This window comes from Trichosurus vulpecula, chromosome 4 (assembly GCF_011100635.1).
Source record: "Trichosurus vulpecula isolate mTriVul1 chromosome 4, mTriVul1.pri, whole genome shotgun sequence".
NCBI classification, from domain to species: domain Eukaryota; kingdom Metazoa; phylum Chordata; class Mammalia; order Diprotodontia; family Phalangeridae; genus Trichosurus; species Trichosurus vulpecula.
In genome coordinates this window covers 133,446,384-133,471,090 of record NC_050576.1, presented here as the reverse complement: position 1 = coordinate 133,471,090, position 24,707 = coordinate 133,446,384, and the positions used below count along the sequence as shown (strand labels likewise).

Sequence of the window (24,707 nt, the reverse complement as noted above, 5' to 3'; positions counted from 1 at the left end):
TTTTATATCCTGCATCTCTGATAAAATTGTTATTTCAACTAGTTTTTTAATTGATTCTCTAGGATAATTTAAGTATTCCATCATATCATCAGCAAAGAGTGATAGTTTTGTTTCCTCACTGACTATTTTAATTCCTTCAATTTCTTTTTCTTCTCTTATTGCTATAGTTAGCATTTCTAGTATAGTATTGAATAACAGTGGTGATAATGGACATCCTTGCTTCACCCCGGATCATACTGGGAAGGCTTCTAGTTTATCCCCATTACAGATAATGCCTGTTAATGGTTCTATATGGATACTACTTACCATTTTAAGAAAAGTTCTGTTTACTCCTATGGTTTCTAGTGTTTTTAATAGGAATGAGTGTTGCATGTCATCACAAGCTTTTTTTTGCATCTACTGAGATATTCATATGATTGTTGTTGCTTTTGTTATTGATACGGTCAATTATGCTAATAGTTTTCCTAATATTTAACCAGCTCTGTATTCCTGGTACAAATTTCACCTGGTCATAATGTATGATCTTTGTGATATATTGCTGTAATCTCCTTGCTAGTGTTTTATTTAAGTTTTTTTGCATCAATATTCATTAGGAGGGGGGCGGAGCCAAGATGGCGGCTGGTAAGCACGGACTAGAGTGAGCTCCGTACCCGAGTCCCTCCAAAAACCTATAAAAAATGGCTCTGAACCAATTCTAGAACGGCAGAACCCACAGAACAGCAGAGGGAAGCAGGGCTCCAGCCCAGGACAACCTGGATCGTCTCTGGGTGAGGTCTATTCCACACGGAGCTGGGAGCTGGGAACGGAGTGGAGCAGAGCCCAGCCTGAGCGGCGTGGACGATCCAGACCAGAAGCCGGGCGGAGGGGGCCCTAGCGCCCTAAATATGTGAGCTGCGGCAGTTACCAGACCCCCTCGACCCACAAACACCAAAGACTGCGGAGAAGGTTAGTGGGAAAAGCTGCGGGAGTGGAAGGAGTTCGCGGTGTGGCTTCCAGCCCCGGGGGCAGCGGAGGTGGGGCAGCTATAGCTGTTGTTACTTCCAGCTCCAGGCCCACCTGGTGGGAGGAATTAAGTGGCAGATCAGAGCAGGAGTGCAACAGCCTGCTGAAGATCTAAGCCCAGTCTGGACTGGGGGTCCTTGGGGAAGGAGGAGTGCGGCTCTGACAGAGCTGGCACCTCCCCCCCAAACGTAGAACATAGAACTCGTTAGTCTACAAGCAGTCATACCCCACTGAAAAACTCAAGGGTCAAGTTAGTTGGTTGGGAATATGGCCAGGCAGCGAAAACGCGCCCAGATTCAGTCTCAGACTTTGGATTCTTTCTTTGGTGACAAAGAAGACCAAAACATACAGCCTAAAGAAGACAACAAAGTCATAGAGCCTACAACCAAAGCCTCCAAGAAAAACATGAACTGGCCCCAGGCCATAGAAGAACTCAAAAAGGATTTGGAAAAGCAAGTTAGAGAAGTAGAGGAAAAATTGGGAAGAGAAATGAGAAGGATGCGAGAAAACCATGAAAAACAAGTCAATGACTTGCTAAAGGAGACCCAAAAAAATACTGAAAAATACACTGAAGAAAACAACACCTTAAAAAACAGACTAACTCAAATGGCAAAAGAGCTCCAAAAAGCCAATGAGGAGAAGAATGCCTTGAAAGGCAGAATTAGCCAAATGGAAAAGGAGGTCCAAAAGACCACTGAAGAAAATACTACTTTAAAAATTAGATTGGAGCAAGTGGAAGCTAGTGACTTTAGGAGAAATCAGGATATTATAAAACAGAACCAAAGGAATGAAAAAGTGGAAGACAATGTGAAATATCTCCTTGGAAAAACCACTGACCTGGAAAATAGATCCAGGAGAGAGAATTTAAAAATTATTGGACTACCTGAAAGCCATGATCAAAAAAAGAGCCTAGATACCATCTTTCAGGAAATTATCAAGGAGAACTGCCCTGATATTCTAGAGCCACAGGGCAAAATAGAAATTGAAAGAATCCATCGATCGCCTCTGCAAATAGATCCCAAAAAGAAATCTCCTAGGAATATTGTTGCCAAATTCCAGAGCTCCCAGATCAAGGAGAAAATACTGCAAGCAGCCAGAAAGAAACAATTTGAGTATTGTGGAAACCCAATCAGAATAACCCAAGATCTGGCAGCTTCTACATTAAGAGATCGAAGGGCTTGGAATGTGATATTCCGGAGGTCAATGGAGCTAGGATTAAAACCTAGAATCACCTACCCAGCAAAACTGAGTATCATGTTCCAAGGCAAAATATGGAGTTTCAATAAAATAGAGGACTTTCAAGCTTTCTCAGTGAAAAGACCAGAACTGAATAGAAAATTTGACTTTCAAACACAAGAATCAAGAGAAGCATGAAAAGCTAATCAAGAAACGGAAATTGCAAGGGACTTACTAAAGTTGAACTGTTTTGTTTACATTCCTACATGGAAAGATGATGAGTATGATTCATGAGACCTCAGTATTAGGGTAGTTGAAGGGAATATGCATGTGTGTGTGTGTGTGTGTGTGTGTGTGTGTGTGTATGTATATATATATATATGTAAAAGAGAGAGAGCAGACACAGGGTGAGTTGAAGATGAAGGGAAGATATCTAAAAGAAATAAAATGAAATTAAAGGATGAGAGAGTAACATACTGAGAGAGGGAGATAGGGAGAGATAGAATGGGGTGGATTATCTCGCATAAAGGTGGCAAGAGGAAGCAGTTCTATGGGAGGAGGGGAGAGGGCAGGTGAGGGGGGAATGAGTGAACCTTGCTCTCATCAGATTTGGCCTGAGGGGGAATACCATACATACTCAGTTGGGTATCTTACCCCACAGGAAAGAAGAGGGAGGAAGAAAAAAAAAATAAAAGGCCGGGGGATGATGGAGGGGAGGGCAGATGGGGGTGGAGGTAATCAAAACAAACACTTTGGAAAGGGGACAGGGTCAAGGGAGAAAATTCAATAAAGCGGGATGGGTTGGGAAGGAGCAAAATGTAGTTAGCCTTTCACAACATGAGTATTGTGGAAGGGTTATACCTAATAATACATGTGTGGCCTAGGTTGAATTGCTCAACTTCTTAGGGAGGGTGGGTGGGAAGGGAAGAGGGAAGAGAATTTGGAACTCAAAGTTTTAAAATCAGATGTTCAAAAACAAAAAAAGTTTTTGTATACAACTAAAAAATAAGATACACAGGCAATGGGGCGTAGAAATTTATCTTGCCCTACAAGAAAGGAAGGGAAAAGGGGATGAGAGGGGAGGGGGGTGATAGAGGGGAGGGCTGACTGGGGAACAGGGCAACCAGAATATAAGCCATCTTGGAGTGGGGGGGAGGGTAGAAATGGGGAGAAAATTTGTAATTCAAAATGTTGTGAAAATCAATGCTGAAAACCAAATATGTTAAATAAATAAATTGCATTTAAAAAAAATATTCATTAGGAAAATTGGTCTATAATTTTCTTTCTCTGTTTCTCCTCTTCCTGATTTAGGTATCGGTACCATATTTGTATCATAAAAGGAATTTGGTAGGACTCCTCCTTTGCCTATTTGTCCAAATAGTTTATATAGTATTGGAATTAATCGTTCTTTAAAGGTTTAGTAGAATTCATTTGTGAATCCATCTGGTCCTGGGGATTTTTTCTTAGGGAGCCCATTGATGGCTTATTAATTTGTTTTTCTAAAATAGGGTTAAGTATTCTATTTCTTCTGGGCAATTTACATTTTTGTAAATGGTCATCAATTTCACTTAGATTGTTAGATTTAGTGACACATAATTAAGCAAAATAGCTCCTAATCATTGTTTTAATTTTCTCTTCATTGGTGGTGAATTCACTCTTTTAATTTTTGATACTGGTAATCTGGGTTTTTTTTTTATCAAATTAACCAATGATTTATCTGTTTTATTATCTAGTTTTATTTATTAGTTCAGTGGTCTTTTTACTTTCAATTTTAGTAATCTCTCCTTTGATTTTCAGGATTTCCAATTTGGTGTTTAATTGGGGATTTTTAATTTGTTCTTTTTCTATTTTTTTTTACTTGCATGTCCCATTTATTGATCAGCTCTCTCTATTTTATTGATATATGCATTTAGAAAAAATAAAATTTCCCCTAAACACTGCTTTGGCTGCATTCCATAAATTTGGGTATGTTGTCTCATTGTTGTCAATCTCTTTAATTAAATTATTTTTTCTGTGATTTATTCTTTGATCCACTCATTTTTTAGGGTTTGATTAGTTTCCAATTAAATTTTAATCTATGTTTTCAAGGCCCTTTACTGAATATAATTTTTAGTTGTAGTATGATCTTAAAAGGATGCATTAAATATTTCTGCTTTTCTGCATTTGGTTGTGAGATGTTTATGCCCTAATACATGGTCAATTTTTGTGGAAAAAAAAGTATACTCCTTTCTATTCCCATTCAATTTTTCCAGAGTTCTAGATTATCTAACTTTCCTAAAATTCTATTCATCTCTTTAACTTCTTTCTTGTTTATTTTATGGTTAGAATTATCTAGCTCCAAGAGAGTAAAAGTTTTTCTCCTCTAACTCATTTAATTTTTCCTTCAAGAATTCCAATGCTATACCATTTAATGCATATATTTAATATTGATATTGCTTTACTGTCTATGGCACCTTTTAGTAAAATGTAGTTTCTCTGTTTATCTCTTTTAATTAAATCTATTTTAGCTTTGTCTGAGGTCATGATTGCTACCCTTTTTTTTTTTTAACTTCAGCTCAAGCGTAACAGATTCTGCTCCAGCCCCTTATTTTTACTGTGTGTGTCTGTTTCAAGTTTGTTTCTTATAAACAACCATACTATTGGTTTCTGGTTTCCATTCTGCTATCCACTTCTGTTTAAGAGTGAGTTCAACTCATTCACATTCACAGTTATGATTACTATTTCCTTTCATCATATCTTTCCCTGTTTATCCTCCTCTTTCTACCATGCTCCCTCTCAAAACTCTGTTTTCCTTCTGATCACTGTCTCCCTTAATGCACCCTTCTTTCAATCATTCCCTCCACCCTCTATCACCCCTCTTCCCCACTCTTATTCCCTTCCCCTCCTACTACCCTTTTGGGTAAGACAAATTTCTATATCCAACTAAGTGTGGAGGTTATTTCCTCTTTAAGCCAATTCCATAAAAGTAAGTTGCCTACCCCTGCTGCTCATCCATTGTAAAGGATCTTTTCATGCCTCTTTTATGTGAGAAAATTATCCCTATTCTACCTCTCCCTTCTCCCAATATATCCCTCTTTCTCACCTGACTTTTTTTTTTAAATTATCCCATCATAATTAACTCACACCCAAATCCTCTATCTATATACATTCCTTCTAACTGCCATATAGTTCTTAACAGTTACACGTATTATCTTCCCATAAAGGAATATAAATAGTTTAACCTTATTGAATCCCTTATGATTTCTCTTTCCTATTTACCTTTTTATGTTTCTCTTGAATCTTGTATTTGAAAGTTAAAGTTTCTATTCAGTTCTGGTCTTTTTCAACGGGAATGCTTGAAAGTACTCTATTTCATTAAATATCCATTTTTTTTCCCCTGAAGGATCATGCTGTTTTGCTGGATAGGTTATTCTTGGTTGTAATCCTAGCTCCTTTGTCATCTAGAATACCACATTCCAAGCCTGCTGATCCTTTAACGTAGAAGCTGCTAAATTTTGTGCGATTCCATTGGCTCATGATATTTGAATTCTTTCTGGCTGCTTGAAATATTTTACCCTTGACCTAGGAGCGCTGCAAATTGGCTGTGATATTCCTGGAAATTTACATTTTAGGATCTCTTTCAGGAGGCGATCAGAGAAATCTTTTATTTTACCCTTTGGTTCTAGGATAGTCTAGGATAGTTCTAGGCAGTTTTCCTTGAGAAGTTCTTGAAAGATGTCGAGGTTCTTTTTTTGGTCGCAGCTTTTAGGCAGTCCAATAATTGTTAAATTATCTTTCCTGGATCTATTTTCCAGGTCAGTCGTTATTCCAATGAGATGTTTCAATGTCCGTTATTATTAATGAATATTCTCTACTAAAAACACACTCCAGGATATCACAATGGAGTGTGAGTGATAGTAGTACAGGGATTTTTAACCCTGTGTCTGTGAACTTAAAAAAATATATAACTGAAGTTTGGTATAATTATTTAAACATTGGAGGTCAGGTGGTGCACTGAATATAGCACCTGCTCTGTAATCAGGAGAACCTGAGTTCAAATCCAGCCTCAGACACTAGCTATGTGACCCTCTAGCTAGTCACTTTTTGCTTCCTAAGAAAAACATTTAAAAAAAAATTAAACTGAGGTGTCATTAGATTGCCAAAGGAAGTCCACCTTTAAAAATGTTAAGAACTGCCCTAGGTTCTCAAAAGCAACTATATCAACAGAGAGAGCGCAAACTCTAGGGTGTTTAATTATGATGACAAAGGTTCTATATATGGACTCAGGGACAGAATGTGCTTATGTCCCCAAGGCACAGCCTAAATAAAATAAAAGGTCATCTGATAGTCACCAAAGGATACATTTTTCTCCTTCAGCAACTCTGTTCCTCTTCTGTGCCCTTCCACCGTGAAAATATCCGATGAGATGGATCATGGTACAGTGGAAATGTTGCTGGAACTGGACTCAAAAGAAAGGAGTTTAAATCCCAGCTAAGCCATGTACTGCTTGTTCCATCTCAGGTAATCTATCCATTGGCATTCATTCCACACCTAGAACGTATACTCGATGACAGAATCTCTGCCTTCCAGGGGCCTACATTCTATCAAGTTATTAATCTGTAAAATGCGGGGGTTGGATTGGATGGCCTTTCTCCTAGGTATAAACGTTGTGAGCTAGAGTTAAAATAATAAACTTTGGGGAGTAATAGAGTTTGGGAAATGCTGTCCCTGTATATTTTTAAAGGGAGAAAGGGAGGGCTAAAACTTAAGGCACCAAGTGTCTTCGAGGGGAGCGCTCGGGGTCTGGGAGTGATGGGTCCAGCCTCTTCCGGGGCTCTCGACGTCGGGGCCTCCCAGGCCTAGGCCAAGGAGCCGTCATCCCCCCGACTTCTTTTCTTTTCCTCCCTCTTGAACAAACCACCGACGCAGCAAGGGTATCCGAGGGCCCAAGCCTTGCCCTGCCGCCCCACGGGGAAGCGCGGCCACCACAGCGAGGGCTGAGAGAGCACAGTGGTCGCCGTGACGGCGCTGACGTCACGGCGTCGTGGGCGTGGCACGGCGGGGGCGGGGGCGCGCGCCCCCGCTCCTGGGCGCCCGGTCTTTGGCGTAGACGGTGTCTGAGCCGTGGTGATCCTGGTCTCCTTGCTCGCTAGTCATGGCGACCGAAAAGAGGCCTTATCACTTTGTGGTCTTCGGAGCCTCCGGCTTCACCGGCCAATACGTGGCTCTGGAGGTGGCCCGGCAGCAGATGAGCCCGGAGCTACGAGGCTCCGCGCTGCCCTGGGCTGTGGCCGGCCGGAGTCGGGAGAAGCTGCGGCAGGTGTTGGAGATGGCCGCACAGAAATTGGGTAAAATGCGGGTGGGGCCTTTGCTAGGGAAGAGACGGACCCCTGGGGAATTGAGACCCTCCTCGGCCCCCGTCTTTGTCCACTTCCATTCTCCCCGTCCCCCAGCTTCATTATGCACGCGCATGCTCCCTGCAGGTGGTGGCGCCCCCTCATGCCCCCTCCACCCTCCCCCGGGCCTGCAGGAGGAGGAGGGGCGGGGGGCGTGGACCCTTTCCAGGGCTCAGTTTTCTCCCTGCTCTCCCCCCCCCCAATTAAGTTTCTCCCATCCTTTCTGAGGGATTTGGGGGTATTGCCTTAGTTTCCTCCCATTGTCATAGCCGTGGACTAATTAATTAATCGTACCACTCCTGCGAGGGCGTGGTGAGCTCCAGGGACTCTTGGTCTTTCTTTGTCTGGAAAGGATGTGGAAACAAGCCACAGTCAGCTAAATCAGCAAACATTTATTAATCCCCTACTGTGTACCAGGCACTGTGCCAAGTCCTAAGAGGAGAGGACTAGAGAGGCAAAGGGAACGAACAGAATCCGTGCCGTCGAGGAGCAGCATCCTTGGAGGTGGGGGTGGGGGTGGGGGACGGTGGAGAGCAGGCGCTAAGGTTAGGGAGGACGCAGAGGATGCTTGCGGGAGGGAGCCTATCCGAGGCTTTCATGGAAGCTCGGAGGTGAAGAGGAGACAGCAGAGAGCTCCAGGCCTCGGGGAGCGCCGGAAAAGACACCTGCAGACTAGCAAAATGCAGGCTCAAAAATAATTGTTTTTATTAAAAAACTTAGCAACAGGAAAAATGAGATCGGACCCAAAATCCTAAATGTAAACTGTTTACTTTGCTAAAAAGAGGAAAATGTAAACTTTGCAAGACAACATCTGTGTGAGGTGTGGCTGTGCGGATTCGGGTTTTGTTGTTTTTATTCTGAGTCGGAAAGCTTGGTTTTACATCATGACTTAAGATTTTAAATTATTTCTAAATTAATAAATAAACCAGAGTTTATTTGAGCCCTCTCCCAAAGAGCTGAACATGCCAGTTTCTCACAATCACAAATAAAGCTAACAACAGACTATTTTGTACAGCTTGTTCAGTTGTTTTTCACTTGTGTTCTATTCTCTGTGACTCTGTTTGGGGTTTTCTTAGTAGAGATACTGGAGCAGCTTGCCATTTCCCTCATGAGGAGACTGAGGCAAACAGGGTAAAGTTATTTGACCAGGGTCACGCAGCTAGTGTCCGAAGTTACATTTTAACTCAGGTCTTCCTTAGTGTTCTGTCTGCTGTGCCATGTAGCAGCTCGATTGTGAAATGTTGCAGTCTTTCTGAAGAGCAGTAAGCAGTGCTCATGACCTTCGACCTAGTGATCTCCTAAGATTAATGAGGTTATTTAAGGAAAAACAGAGATTGTTTTGTAGGTCGAAAGTCATGAGCATTGCTTATTGCTCTTCAGAAAGATTGCAACATTTCACTCTGTTTCAACAATGGAATATTTTCCGTGTTTCCTCAGAATTGGTCCAATATTTGAATTTTAGTGCTCTGAACTATTTGAAAATTTAGATAATAGGTGGTAATAGGGGTTCTTCGCTTCAAGTCCAAAAATCCTGGAAATGTAAAGATTTCGGGGGTCTGTGAGATTGGACGGAAAAAAAAATTACATCTTTATTTCTAATAACGTAGATTTCCTTTATAATCTTACCCATTTTATTTTGTGCATTTAACAACACACTAAGTAGGATTCACCAAGATGTCAAAAAGGTTCCTTGACAAAAAAAGGATCACACCCTGTTTAACATTTTAATATGCATATCTCTGATTATTATAGAATTTGTATGATTAGTAACCCGTTGTTTTTCTTCTTCAGAACTGAAATGGTTCGTATCCTTTGACCTTTTATGTATTGAATAAATGGGTTTTATTTTTGTAAATAGTTATCTGTTGTTTATAGATCCTGTTTGTTGAGTTTTTATAAGCAATGTTTGGAAATACATACTTTGAAGTTAAAGTAAGACCTTGGTTTAGCTTGTCTAGTCTCTTAACTCTACATGTGGTAATGGTATTTTCCTGGTTTTTAATAAGTTAGAAATTTCCCCAGTGTGTCACTTATTTGAGACTTTTGTGACAACCTGTATTATGGGGTGAGCTTCTTTGCATTAAATTTAAATCTCACCTTCATTGTCTTCTCCATTCTTTTTATCTTTTTTCAAGTTAATTTTTATCTTGAACTGTTGTTTTTTTAGCTGTTGATGGGAGAGTGAATTGGAAAACCAGATTTAACGTTTGTTGTGTAATCCCTCAGTGCCCCTAGGCAACACTCTAAGACTAAATTGCAGAGCTGGTGCTGCTTTGCTTATCGGGTAGATGGCCTCTTAGAGAGTTCTGAATACCCAAGAAATCCCAAGTTTGGCCCAGGCCAACACCCATTACTCTCTTCTCCCCAGCCCCAACTGTGGAGACTCGTCTTCATAGAAAGTTAATATACTAATCTATTCAGCCACGTGAGCTCCCTTGCAAAGTTGTAATATTATTTAAGGTTATAGATCACACTTTGTTATGCTAGTTTTTTTAAATTAGTGGTATTATATACTTACCCTTTTGATTTTTTTAAACAATTGTTAATATAAACATTATTTCCTCTAAATATTTAGGAGATCTAAAATGTGAAGGTCAAGAGACCTTGTCTTCCTTATTACTTGGTGAAAGATATTAATAATTAAACAGCCTTTTTTTTTTTTAGGGTAAAGCAAAAGCTCTATGTGTTTTAGTAGGTGAAGAGTGTGATTCCTGAGTCCCTAGCCAAACTAGCCTACTAAGCCTATCCCTGAACTTGGCATTCCGGTTTCCCTTTAAACTTGACCCACACCTGGGAACACTCTTTCTTCACTGCCCTACCTCTTCGAATCTTTGAAGGCTCTGCTCAGATACCATCTCCTAGGGCAAACATAGTCGGTGCTCTCACTGCCAATTGGTGTGAAGTTTTTTTTATCTGTTTACCTGTTGCATCCTTCCAGTAGATAGTTAAGATCTTTGAGGTCGAGCCTTGTTTCGTTTTGTCTTTGTATTCTTATTGCCTAGCCTAGTGCCTTGAAAGTAGTAGGTACCTAATACATGTTTGTTGATTTAGATTATTTTAGTTAATATTGTTTTAAAAGATCCAGAGGATGTAATGTTGTACCAGATCTCTTTTATAATTTTTCTTTTGATTTCTAGAAAGACCAACACTCCCAGATGAAGTTGGTATAATAATCTGTGATATCATTAATCCAGCCTCTCTTGATGAAATGGCTAAACAAGCATCTGTTGTTCTCAATTGTGTAGGACCAGTAAGTAATCAGACAAACAACACATTCTTTTCTAGCAAAATTGCTACTTTGTATTCTAAAGGAACATAAGGTAGGAAGGAGGGAGGCCGGATAGTTAGCATGGAGGTCCTTAACCCTGTTATCACACATTTGCAAGGCCAGAGGAGAAGGGAAATGATAGGCTCCCAGGGATTCTTTTCACTACTCTATGTAGTATAGGTTTGTACTACTTAATGCCATTTGAGAGTGAGATTGCAGGCTTAATTCTCCTACTATGCATCAGAATTAAAGAGAATTTCTTTTTCAGGACTATAGACTAACTTTAAGACTGGCCATCAGTATTCTTCCAAAAGAAAGATTATTGTTCATTGTTCATAAGGGGGATGAGGTGGAAGTGTGGATAGTTTGGTGAAAAACGTAATCACCACTATCAATAAGAGTGCAAGAGCTCAAACTGTACAGATGGTATATCATTAGTACTAATTTACACAGCATTAGATCATGATTACAATATAGTCTTATTAACCAGAAATGTTTCTTTTCCTCTAACAATTTCCATTGTTAGGCAAGATTGAGAGCATTTACTTCATTTTAACTGCCTAAAAAGATAATTTATGTATTTTTTTATTTCCTTAGTATCGATTTTATGGAGAACCTGTGGTCAAAGCATGTATTGAAAATGGAGCTAGCTGTATTGACATCTCTGGGGAACCACAGGTATATAAAATATTAAAGATTTAAAATAATATACAGTTTAGCATAATTTGTGAATGTTCAGTATTGTTTATAAATTGGTAGGGAGTTGAGTCAAAAAACATTTATTAAGCATTTCTAAGTACCAGGTACTATGCTAAGTACTGAAAATACAAATACAAACAAAAAGAAAGAATTCCTTGTTCTTGTGGAGTTCACATTCTAATAGAGGAAAACAACACAGGAAAGGGAGCTGAAAAGTGAGTGGGTAAAGGAGAGAGAGAGAAATCCAGAGAGTCCTGAGCAGAACTGGGAGGGCAGTGAGCATGGCTGGCCTGGGCACTTCTTTCCTTTGGAGTATTCTGCAGGAACTCACCAGGAGGAGAAAGAGGTGACAGTGGCAGTGGCTGCAGAGATAGAGAGATCTTTCAGGTTGAGAATGCAGCTTTGACATGGTGGGAAAGTCTGGAGAATTCAGAGAGATGGGAAGAGGAGTGAAAGTGAGGGAAGAGGGGCTTTAACTCATTTTTTCAAATAGCATAGTGAAATGTCAGCAATCCAATCAGTCTCTAATTCAGTCCCTTTCTAAATAGTGACATGACTTCAGCATCATTTTACAAGAGGTTAGTTATATAAGTGACAGTTAAATAACAGAAGTTTAGAAAGAGACACAAGGTCAGCTTTGAATGTTGAATTTATTAAGGATCCTTTTTCTTATTTTTAAGAGCAGCATTATCACTATCCTCCCCTCCTCCCTAAATCTTCCCCTCCCATGAAAAAAAAAAAAAACACAGTCCTTGTAAGAAATAAGCATAGTCAGGCAAGACAAAGCCATACGTTTGCCATGTCCAAAAGTTAAGTATCTCATTTTACATCTTGGGTCCATTATTCTTATGCCAGAAGGCAGGTAGCTTGCTTTATTATTGGTTCTTGGTATTTCTTGCTCATTGCTTTTGATCAGAGTTAAGTCCTTCACAGTTTTTTCTTTACATTGTTGTTTCTGTATACAATATTTTCTTGGTTCAGCTTACTCTATTTTGCATCAATTCACACAAGACTTCCCGAACTTTTCCGAAACCATTCCTTTTGTCATTTCTTAAGATACAGTATAATATTTCATTACATTCTTAGACCATAATTTTTTTAGCCATTCTCCAATTGCTAAATCCCCTTTATTTCCAGTTCTTTGCTACAACAAAAAGTTTAAAGCCATGTCTTACAAATCTAGATGGCTGAGTGGAAATCTGTGAGAGAAGCACTCATTAAACTTTCAAAACAAAGTGACAAACAAGTATTATGTGCATAATAAGGCCATAAAAAAGATGTTTATAAAACTGAAAGTGCCTAGGGCCAGTGCAGATAACTTTGTTAAGTAAAGTTAAATCTTACGTAACATTGTTGTTAATCAGCAGTAGAGGTAAGTTTCCACTACTGAAGCTTTGTTGGTTTTAAAAGTTTTTTTTTTAAAAACAGTTCCCCCATCTATGACCACTCTGCATAGTTAACACTTTATGTTGAATATTATATTCTTAAATGTTTCCTGTATTTTTCAGTTTCTAGAAGAAATGTATTGGAAGTATCATGAAAAAGCTGCAGAGAAGGGAGTGTATGTCATTGGAAGCAGTGGTTTTGATTCCATTCCAGCTGATCTAGGAGTATTGTATACCAGAAATAAATTGAAAGGTAACTAGTGATAAGCAATAATTCATGTAAGCAGCATGGAAGTTTGAGATGTGTGATTAGTTTGATGAATAATATAAAGATATTTAGATACAGGTATAATGATGAATTGTCAAATTTTGTGAGACTTGAAAATTGTTCTTAATAATGAAGCAGAATCCATTGCATAATTTAGTTATGATTAAAAATTGTAAAATTTCCTAAATTTTGAAGGTATGGAGAACTTTTTTTTTAATGGGGGGGGCAGAAGAATGGAATATCTGAAGAAAAATGCAAAAAAAAATAAGCATTTACTGCTAAGCTTTCCTAATTTAAAATCAAGACGTGGCGTAGTGGATTGAGCCTTGAAGTCAGCAAGATGAGGTGAACGTTCATCCACCTCTGAAACACAGTAATTGTTTAACCAAGGTCATGTTCAGTTACAATTGTGCTTCAAACAATTCAGCTATAAGTTACAAAACAATTGCTGATCTGCATCAGTGGAGGGTGTTTCTACCCTTGAGAATTCCCTATGCCATTGAAATCATAGATCTGGACAAAAAAAAAATCCAGTGTTACTTTTATCTTCCACAAGAATTTTATTGATCTTAACAGTTTGATCAGTATGTCCTTCCAGATTTGCAGGCATCTTTTCTAAAAATGAAGCCAATGAGAATCTTACTCTTTTTTTTTAACATGGGGCTGTTTATATTTAGTCTTTTGTGCTATTGATTGGGCGACATTTAAAGATAATGCTGATGTGGCAGAATCTACACTAGGAACAATGGGAAGATCACTGGATGGTGAATCAAGGTCCCTGGAGAGTGTGTTATCAGCCGTGGGACCTTGGTCATGTCTTGTAAACTAGGGGGGAGGGCTTTAGTTTCCTCATCTGTAAAAGGAAGGGTTTGGACTGGATAATACTTGACTTTCGGACCAAAAAATTAATACATGCACACTTTCTTTTACACTTAATCTATGAATGATTTTAAAATTTCCTTAGGATACTTTTTACACACTTTTGTACATACCTACATACATACATATGTACTTTTTATACATACAGTCTTAAGTAGTATTTGGAAATAAATTCTTCGGTTGATAGTATTTGTAGATTGTATACTAAGCTATCGCATGTACAAGTGTTTGAACATCCCTAAGTTAATTAGGAGGCCTTCTGGCACCTTCAGCTCTGTAGGCCTGAATTTGCCCCTAAAGTTAAATAGGTGAATGGTAATAACTGACATTTGTATTGCCATTTAAAGTTTATAAAGCACATAATAGATATCTCTGTTTTACAGAGGTGATTTAGGATGGTGCACATAGAGCATTGGACTTGGAGTCCAAAAGACCTGCATTCCAGTCCCATTCTGGCTCTTAGTAGCTGTGGGACCATGGGGAATTGGCTTAATCTGCAAATGTCAGTCATTATTACAGATGAGGAAACTGAAGCTTCGAGAGGCTAAATGATTTGCCATGGTAACAGTTAAAGGTGGGATTTGAATGCAGGTCTTCCTAACTTCAAGTTCATCACTATCTACTCTTTCGTGCTAATGACACTGTAATTTGATAGGTGAAGTAGTAGGGTCCAGTCACGGTTTACATGGGTTATTAAAAATATTGTGAACTGCCCAAGATATGGCTTGTCATTCTTAAGTCAATTTAAACTTTTTTATTTCAATTAAAAAAGAGAATTTTCTGCTACCATGTTGAACTTCATGTAATTCAGCCAAGAAGAGGCAGGCTGCAACTTCTTTCAAATTCTCAAACTTTTAGATTTGTGTTTGTCTTCTTTAAACTGTTGATCTCTTGGCTGATAACACACTCTCCAGGGACCTTGAATGTTTTCTGTTATCTTGTATTTGAATTGGCTACAAGCTAAGGCTAGACTCCAGGACTTGTGGCTCACAGCCCCAGTATCAGACTGTTGATATTAAAATTGGGTCAAGGTAAGGAGGAATAAATGGAGAAATTGAATCTCTCATGGATGATTATACTTAATTTTTTGATGCTTTACTGTTTTCCCTACATTTAAGGTACTCTGACTGCTGTTGAAAGTTTCCTGACAGTAAATTCAGGACCTGAGGTTAGTGTTGTTAGCTTTTTTAAATTATTAAAAACATCCAGAGAAAGATTGTATGCTCATGCTGCCTTTATGCCCCGTTCCAAAAGGAGCTCTCAGTCTTCTTCCTTCTGTTGCCCTGTCCTCCCTTCTCCCAGCTCTAGTTTACTTACTTCTAAAACACATCAGTCTTCTTTATTGGTAGAATTTCAAGCAGTATAAGGGAGATACTTTTGGCCTTCTCAAAGCCATGCTACCTACCCTGCCTTTATATAAGTCTGGCTTTTCCCTTCATGTCTCTGGGTGAGTCAGAAGAAACAACCGAAACCCCACTCTTGCCTCCCGATCTTGAGGCCCTGACAGCCTAATTTTTGGCATATTGGTAGGAGGGCGAAATTGCTCTCACAAAGAGAACATTTTGCCCTCCCTTAAGTAAAGTACAGCTCCAAGCTCTCCCATCCTTATTCCTTCCCCAAATTTGGGAGTGTGAATACTTGTCAGCCCAGGGATCCTGCATCATGAGTTCCTTCCCCTGCCAGAAAATTTGGGGAAGTTAACTGCCTGGATTCTTCTAGGTAATAAATAGAATGTTCTTTGAGGAGTAGTATGAAAAAATCAGGAGGTGGGGGCATGTGGTCTGAGAGGTCTCTACAGTTGGCAGTAGGTTTATGTTTAGGCAATAGGTTCCACTTTGCAGGAAGGAATATGATTTGGTGATAAAGATATGGAGTGGTACAGGGTTGCTGGAAAGAACATGAATAGTGGCTATGATAGTGACTGTCAGCGATACAGATGCATTGTCCTTTGTCAGAGAGGGAATGTAACAGTAAATGTATTGAAGCTAGTGACTTCTGGAGGACGGCAACCAATTAAGAAAGTCTCTCTTAGGTGCTCTGTTAGATAACTGATAGTATCTCAGACAATATAATTTCAACAGTTAAATATGCACTGTAATGGTGCATACATAATAAGATAAAGGTATTGTGTGTGTGTGTGTAATTTGCCACTTCTGAAGTATTTTGTCACTTGAAATATTTCAACAGGGATTGTGTATTCATGATGCCACTTGGGAGTCAGCTGTTCATGGTGTAGGTGACCAGAAGCGTTTAAGAAACCTACGAAAACAATCAAATATGAAACCAGTTCCAGTTGTTGGTTCAAAATTGAAAAAAAGGTATATAACCCTAAGATCTGTTAGTGAGATGCCTCTTATTCTAAGCATATTACTGCTCACTTGAATATTATTCATTATAATTTGTGAAGGAATGGAATGCGGTGTATTAATTAGAGCGACTATAGAATGTGTGGGCTTCTATGATCAGTGTATCAATTAAAGTAAAAAGATAAAAAAAGAAACCTGAAGATAAAATTAAAATCACCCTAAAAAGGAATATTCCGTATGTAATTATATATTTAGAGCCTGGGAGTAAAAGTAATTTTGTAACATCTTTTATTACCCAATGTCAAGTTTCATTGTGAATTAAAATTTTTGTGTTAGAACTCAACCATCTTACTATATGATACTCTCGTCTGCTCTGTGTCTTATTGAGAGCTTTTTTTTGGTTGTTGTGGAAAAATGTAATCCTGAAGCTGTGAAGCCTGTTGGTACAAGCTGTCTAGTGCTTTTAGGGTTTGCCTGCAGAAATGTGGGTTCTTTAATCTAAAATTCGTATGCTTTCGAAGGCTGTTGACAAAAAGAAATTATGGCATAGATCTTCACTGTGTGCAGAGCACTCTTTATTTATTCCAGAACTTCTCTTCATGGAGACAGGAAGTAAGGAAAGGAGAATCAAGCTGGCTTCAGAGCAGATCTCAGCCTTCATATTGTCATTGCCATTAGAGGATCATCACATTTCCCCCCCCCCCTTTTTTTTTAAGACCTTGTTTCTAAGCTGTTGCTCTGCTGGGAGCAGAGAGGAAGGAGGCCCTCATTTTGTGTTTCTCTTTTAGATGGCCTGTTTCTTACTGTCGTGAACTGCATGAATATTCTGTTCCATTCATGGGAGCTGATGCCTCTGTTGTGAAGCGGACACAGCGGTTCTTGCATGAAAATTTTCAGGAAACGCCAGTATGTTTATATGATTGAAGTTCATCTATATATTTTCCCTTATTAATTATTCCTGAATAGAAATCTTGTGTATTTAAAGCAACAAAACAAAAGAGCCAAATTCTGCTCACTTCACTGTTTGGATGTAAACCAGAATCTGTAAGCAGGCAGGAGCAGATGGTTCCCAAGGAACCTATTTTTGTTTTATTACTTTATTAAATTTATTTAATACTTTTATTAAATTTTAGCTACATGACTTTTGAGTCCATAATATTACAACAGTGTTGGCTGGCCCCTTGTTCATTGCTGTGGCCATGGGAATAGCTTTTCCCGTACGTGGTACACCTGGACAGCTTCTTCTCTTTCTGTTCTTTTGCTGCGTTGTCCCATGCCAGGGCTGCATCTGGAGGATATGTTTCTGGTGCCCCAAATTGGAACTAGGAACAAATTCACATAGAAACAGTTCAGACATTCAAGGTGGCGCTCCGTACAGTTCTGTGATATCATGGGTTAAAATGAGTTTTCCTGGGCTATCCTAGGAGCTTAAACAGCATTTATAACATTATTTCTACTGAATTCTCCCCCTCCCCCAGTCCATATGTAAGAACTAAGTGAGTTATAAGTAACTAAATCTTTATGTTAATTAGTATAGCCAAGGTGCAGAATGTCGTTTCACAGCTTGGTGCTCTTTATTTAGGTACAGTACGCTGCTTATATGACTGTTGGAGGCCTCACTTCTGTTATTAAGCTGATGTTTGCAGGACTTTTCTTTTTACTCTTTGTGAAGTTTAGCATTGGAAGACAACTTCTGGTAAAAGTAAGTACGGCTGTCAACTGTTTAAATTTTAAACGAAGCACTTTTTCACTTGTTCTCTTAACATTCACTCCAGGTGTTTTTTTCTTTAGTTTCCCTGGTTATTTTCCTTTGGGTATGTCTCACAACAAGGACCAACACAGAAACAGGTAATCTTTTTCTGTTTATAAAGCATTTTCTCAAAATTGTTTTAGATCATCAAACTTAATGGTAAGAGGCATAATGCCTTTAGTTTTTTTCCCAACACATTTGTAAGCTGTCCCTTTCACAGCTCCTCTACCCCATTGAATAACAACAGAAAAATGAAAAATTAAACCCTCACCTTAAATATGTATTGAACCTTTAGTTTCTGATTGTTTTAAAAACATCTTTCATCTTTGGTTTTGCATATTGAGAATACAGTAAGCTTTTAATTTTAATTGTATCGTGTCCCTAGATCTTTGACATTTGGGTTACTGGGGGGCAGCTAGATGGCACAGTAGTTCTGGGCCTCCAGGAAGACTCCTCTTCCTGAATTCAAATCTAGCTTCAGACATTTACAAGCTGTGTGACCCTGGGCAAGTCACTTAACTCTGCCTCAGTTTCCTCATCTGTATAATGAGCTGGAGAAGGAAATGGCAAACTACTCCAGTAGCTTTGTCAAGAAAACCCCATATGGAGTCATGAAGAGTTGGACACATTGAAAAACGACTGAAAAATAAGCTTAAATAGAAAAATAATGTTGACCCTTCTCTTGCCTTTATTCCTCAACACCTAATCAATCACTGAGACCAAGGCCTGTTTCATATCCTTATACTAAAAAGGCCATTTCAGGTTCATACCCAGTCTATTGTATTAATGTCCCAATTTGAGAGCTTTTAGCTTTTCTTATTTCATGGACCCCTGTGGTAATTAGGAGAAACATATTAACATTTTCTCAGAATAATTTTTTAGATGCATAAAATAAAATACATAGGATTACAAAAGAAACCATTTATTTAGCTATACCGCAATATTTACCCCCAAACCCCACAGATTCAAAGATATCAGATTAAGAACCCCTGTCCTAAGTGGTATCCCTCTGTAAACCTTCCTTTTGATTATGTAACTCCCACACTCTAAACCTCTCATGGCTGCTTATTACCAACAGGATAAGATCCAGCAGCCATCAGTCATGATTGTAAAGCCTTCCCATCTGCCCACAGCCTCCTTTCCACTTATCTCACACAATTGCTCAAGTTAGACAGATTGGTTATTAGCACATTCTGAACATCTTTTTTGCCTCTTGAGCTGTTGAAATCCGTCTTATTCTTCAAGAGCCATTTTTGATTATATCTCCCTGAAAGCTTTCTCTTTTTACCTTAACCAGAACACTTTTTTTTTTAAACTCCCTTGGCACCTTTTGTCTTTACCATTCATGTGCACATTGACTCTGTGTAGCATAGTTACGTGGTTGGGTGGTTGGATGTATGGATGTGTACATACATGTGTATTTACACACATGTACACCTATGTAAGTATACACATTTGTACACACATGTACGTGAGTGCATATACATATACACGTGGTATAAAGATAGTATATCTGTCTAGCTGTATATGTTTTATCTACCCAACTAAATTGTAAAGTCCTAGAGGGAAAGGAAAGGACTAAGGTTTATATTTTCTTTGAATCTCACAGTCACTCTATACTCATGCCCAGCACACACGAGGTGCTTGATAAATAGTTGTTGAGTAGTCAGATATCTTTTAGGGGCATGTAACAGTTTTTTAACAAAGGAAGGTGCAGGGGAGGCAGAGCTATTATGTACAACTGAAGAAAATACAGTGTGAGAATATTAATGGGATAAATGGACTTTTAGGTGTTTTTAATCTTTCTGAAATAAGAACTAAGCAGATCTGATGTACTAATAAGGAATTTTTTTTTTGGGGTAATTGCTTTGAAAGTTGGAAATATCAAAGAAGTTAGAATTTTTTCTTTCCCAAAGGATTGATATGATTTATCAAGTTGAATCTTGGTTTTCATGTTCTGAAAATGGGAATTTTATGGATTAGAGAATAACAGGCATTCCTATATTCAAAGAAGAAACACATATTAAGTAAATGTCTCTTTATTTTGTCTGTTGCAGATGGATGATGCTTCATTTACATTTACATTCTTTGGTCAAGGATATAGCCCCGACCATACTACAAAACATGGCAAACCCAATATTAAAATTTGTACCCAAGTGAAAGGACCAGGTATGTTTGTGATTTAGGTACATTGAGCTTTTCTTCTTGGGGCTCTGGAATGTATATATTCTACAGCCATTTTAAAAAAGAAGTTGATTCCTTTCTGCTTTAGCGGTCCATGATTTGACTCATTTGGGCACTTCCTTTACTTATCCAAATCCCAAAGCTGCCCCACCGTCAGAGAGATTTGAATTTTTTGGCCATAGCAACTTATTTTTTATGTAGAGACCAATCCTTTGATGATGAGTCTCTTCAAACTTAGCCAGGATGGTCCCTAGATAACAGACATTTAGTTTGTTGCTAGATTTGTATTTGAGGCTTTTTCAGTTTTTATACTTCCTGCTTGAGTTTATACTATGCTTTCATTGCTTTAGAGAATCCAGGATCACCTCCACAATGAGGCATTGGACTTAAGTGGAGAAGTTGAGAATCATGTTAAAAATGTATTTGCATCAATTACATGAATCAAGTTGAAATGAGGTATTCTGAGAGTAAAGGCATTTACAGTAAATAACATCTATCACAATGGTTTTCTTTAGTAAAATCAATTATTTAGCTTTATTAATTCCAGTTTGGGAAAAATTGAGGCTAAAGTTAGCACTTTAATTTGAAATGGGCTGGTTGGCTTATAAATCTTGATTATAATATCAGTAGTCTGAATATATAGATATAGCTACAGAGACAGCATTTGTAAAACATGTAAACTTTTTTTTTTGTATCAGTCAAGCCAGATTCCTAAAGCTGGGCATCATTTTCAGATTCTCAAATGATTTTCTAAAGTGGGTTGGTTTTTAGTCTCATATGACAGGTGATCACTGACTGCAAGCTGTTTAACTTTTGATGCTTTTTTTTTATGGAGGAAGAGAGAGAGGAAAGCAGACCTAGATTTCATAGGTGTGGGAGTGATCACTGATTGTATATCCCGTTGTAAGCTTTAGTAACCATAATTAGTTACTTTGTAAGAAATAGAGAGATTGTTTGAATAACTAATTTTTGGAAGCAGAACGCAGAGAAGCAGATAGCACACAGTTGTGTGGCATAGTGGATAAAGGGCTGGCTGGCCTTAGAGCCAAGAAGACCTATTTAGGTCTTGCCTCTGACTCATACTGACTGTGTGACTTCTCCGTATCTCAGAACTTTCTCCAGGACTTTAAGACTCATCAGTTGCTGATCTGCATCAATGGAGGGAGTTTCCACACAGCTATCAAATCATTACTCTCCTTTTCTCCCCAGTTTCCCAAAAGAAAAAAAAATCAAAGGCCCAGGCCTAGGTTATTGGGTTTCATAAGTAGGTTAGGTTTTAAAAGTTCTTTATGCAAAAATGACAAAAACAATTTTCTTTGGAGTATGTGACCTTGAATAAATAGTGCTTAAGTTTTTTTTTCTTTCAATAAAATATTTTCTGCAGAGGCTGGTTATGTGGCTACACCCATAGCAATGGTTCAGGCAGCTTTGACTCTTTTAAAAGATACCTCTGAGCTTCCTAAAGGGTGAGTTGGTTTTCTTATACCTAGAAGAATTAGCCCATCTATAGCTGTTAGACCTTTGCCTTTTTTGTGATGGTTCTCAGTATTTCCAATGCCATTGGTCCAAAGATACAGGGATATTCAAATTATTTTATCAATCGGTTATTTCTATCAACTACTTGCTTTTAAAAATGGACATGGATCCCAAGCTTAGGCAGAAAAGTCTTGCTGTTTAACTATACGTGCCTAATATGAAATCATTGCCCAGTAATCAGCCCTGAGCTATATACTGTTGATAATGAGAGTATTTACATTTAAGGGACAATGGGATAGTTAGTTCAATAAATGAATAGCTAGCTCAGAACTATGTTAATGGAGAATTGAACTGTTGCTGTAACAATAGGACAACCCTGCAAAGTAATTTGAAACTACAGGCTTTTAGAGCCTATAAAAAAAATTAGGGCCTAAAACAATTAGTCAATAAACATTCATTAAATACTGGGGATTGGGGTGAGACAACATACATGTAAGTTGGTACTTAGAAGACAAATAACAGGGTTTGGAAGCTCACCTTAGGGGAATGGGAGGGACCAGAAAAGTCCTCTTGGAGGAGGTGGTGCTTGAGCTGCATCTTAAAAGAAGTGAGAGATTCTACCTTGAGATCAGGAAAGTAAGGCATCTTAAGTGGGGAATAGTAGGCAGACTAGTAGGACAGGACTGTCGAGAGTGTGTGAAGGGAGTGTAAAAAGACTAGAAAGTTGGGCCAGGTCCTAAAGAACTTTAAATACCAAACAGAGACATGTCATTTTTGATCCTAGAGGTAGTGGAGTTTATTAAGTAGGAGAAAGACTAGGGCTGGATAGATTTGGTAATCATCTGCTTAGAGAAAATAATTTAACCAGGGGAATCAAAGGATGTGTAGAGAGTTCCCAGACAGTCAACCATATGCCGTTTCCAGAAGCATGGTTTTAATTGAGTTAATTACTGTATTTGGTGGGGAGGGAGGAATTGTCGAGGGTGGCTCCACCCTAGAGTGAGAGTCCCAAACTGGAATAGATTAGGTCCCCTGGGGCTGTTGTGTCAGGGTACTTAACTGATCCAGATGAGAAGCTCAGTGGTGGCACAGATGGCATTGGCTTTCCTTCAGTAAAATCGATGTTCATTTCAATAATTGAGTGTGAAAATGATCATGATTAGAAGAAAAAAAGATTATAAAAAAATCTTTCAGAGTTTAAGAATTATGACTTTGATTCTACTGTAACTTACATGATTGTTGGAAGAAATCTGCAAAATAATTCTGCAGCATGTTAAAGGGATCAGGACTTGGATACTCTGTCATAATATTCTAATTTATCTTGTTTTCCAGAGGTGGTGTCTTTACACCAGGAGCCGCTTTCTCCAAAACCAAGCTGATTGAAAGACTCAACCAATGTGGCATTGAATTTAGTGTCGTTAGCAGCTCTGAAGTCTAAAGAGTAGAAATATTTATAAAATTGCATGAATTAACAGCTTCTCCATTTGATACTTGAAATTCTTAAGATAATTCCATGTGATCAGAGCAAAAAGGCTTTCATAAAAAGCAGTTTGTGCTTGGCACACATGCGCTAAGTTGCTATTCTTAACTGTTATCATTGCTTGTCAGAGGGATCTAAAAAGTACATCAGATACTTTCCTTAGATAGATGTGAAGTGGCTGGTCAGGTGGGAGGAGTGAGCTCTGAAACATGGAGGACAACTTTGCAGTGAGTTTCCCTGATGCTTTTATGTGCCTTTGCTACTAGAGCTTGATTCTCAATACCGTCTAACCAGCTTTGGTTATTTAATGAGATGAAGAATAAGTTCAGCTGCCATCTAGATGACTGTTTGTACTGTTTGTACTGACTTGGGAGTTTGAATGTGCTTCTTATGTCCCAACTTACCTGCTAATAATACTTAGTGATTCTTTCTTCTTCTGGCTGTATTTGTAAAGTTTATACCTGAGTGTGTTGATAAAGATTTTTCTTTGATTTTCAGTGCCCGTAATAAGTTTGTTCCTCATTCACTTTTTAGGCCAAAACTGGGTCTCCATTGAAGTATCTTGTTCCTCACCAAAGCTATACAAGGGTTTCTTAAAATACTAATAACGTGCCATATAGCCTTAGAGTCTGGTCTCAAAAATGATAAAACATCTTTGTATCTGCGATGTCTGACCTTGGGGAGAGCACCTCTCTGGCACAAGAGTTTATTCAGTTGTAGGATGTGAGGGAATGGACCAACTTTCTCAAGGTCCGTTTTGGTTTGTGCTTCTCTCTTAGACCCAAACACTTATCATGCTGTCTCATTCAGAATTAAAATATGAGTACACATAAAATAGTACAGCCTTTTAAAATGTCTTTTGTTATCCTTGGAAATAGCTTTTGCTTTAATGAATTTCCTTAGCTAATTATTATACACATGAAGTAAATAAAACTATTGGTTTAAATGAGAGCATATAATTTAAAAATTTAGAGTTTTAAGCCATTTACAGTTTATCCTATGTACCTACAGATTTCACTTTCAAACTACAGAGAATTTTTTGATCAGTAACTAACCTATTCAGCTTCTTTTATAAAAACATAAGCATTTGGTAAACCAGCATTAATATTAACAAGTTAAAGTGAATTTCAAATGTTTTATGGGAAGCTGGAGCCTCGATATTTGGTGTGCACTAAACTCTCTCTCTTCTTCTTAACTATAAGAGCAACATCATTTTTCAGTTTCCACAGGCTAGCTTCAAGTAGTTCACCAATGTCCTTTAAGAGATGTGACTGTCTTTGTGTAAAAGGACGTAACATTTGATCATCTTCCTGAAAAATAAATAAACCAAAATGAGTAAGAGTAGATGTGTCTTTTTTTTTGGAATAATGTAATACCTAAGGAAGCCCTGGCTTAGTCACATAGAGCTCAGCCGAGGACCACATTCTATACCTCATTTGTACAATTACCCACAGAAATT

At 38.4% G+C, this 24,707-nt stretch overlaps 2 protein-coding genes across 2 annotated transcripts in view; one reads left to right on the top strand and one right to left on the bottom strand.

Annotated features, from left to right (window-relative positions):
* The first annotated feature begins 7,193 nt into the window (after window positions 1-7,193).
* On the top strand, window positions 7,194-24,589 carry SCCPDH (saccharopine dehydrogenase (putative)). The gene is made up of 12 exons (XM_036755271.1): window positions 7,194-7,505; window positions 10,691-10,803; window positions 11,419-11,499; window positions 13,029-13,158; window positions 15,171-15,220; window positions 16,240-16,370; window positions 17,147-17,264; window positions 17,941-18,060; window positions 18,150-18,206; window positions 20,166-20,277; window positions 21,677-21,758; window positions 23,101-24,589. The coding sequence occupies exons 1-12, from the start codon at window positions 7,313-7,315 to the stop codon at window positions 23,204-23,206; spliced, it is 1,293 nt and encodes a 430-aa protein (XP_036611166.1). The 5' UTR covers window positions 7,194-7,312; the 3' UTR covers window positions 23,207-24,589.
* The window catches only part of LOC118846839 (kinesin-like protein KIF28P), a 56,884-nt gene continuing 56,200 nt past the window's right edge, over window positions 24,024-24,707 (bottom strand). Inside the window, 1 exon segment of the mRNA XM_036755545.1 lies at window positions 24,024-24,558. Coding sequence (XP_036611440.1) covers window positions 24,385-24,558 — 174 coding nt within the window. The 3' untranslated portion in view covers window positions 24,024-24,384.

What these genes read in the sequence shown, in the direction of transcription:
- SCCPDH (XM_036755271.1), top strand. Translation starts at nt 7,313, where the DNA reads ATGGCGACCGAAAAGAGGCCTTATCACTTTGTGGTCTTCGGAGCCTCC. An exon ending in GGTTCAAAATTGAAAAAAAG is followed by an intron (nt 16,371 to 17,146) that starts GTATATAACCCT and finishes TTTCTCTTTTAG; the next exon opens with ATGGCCTGTTTCTTACTGTC. An exon ending in ACCTCTGAGCTTCCTAAAGG is followed by an intron (nt 21,759 to 23,100) that starts GTGAGTTGGTTT and finishes CTTGTTTTCCAG; the next exon opens with AGGTGGTGTCTTTACACCAG.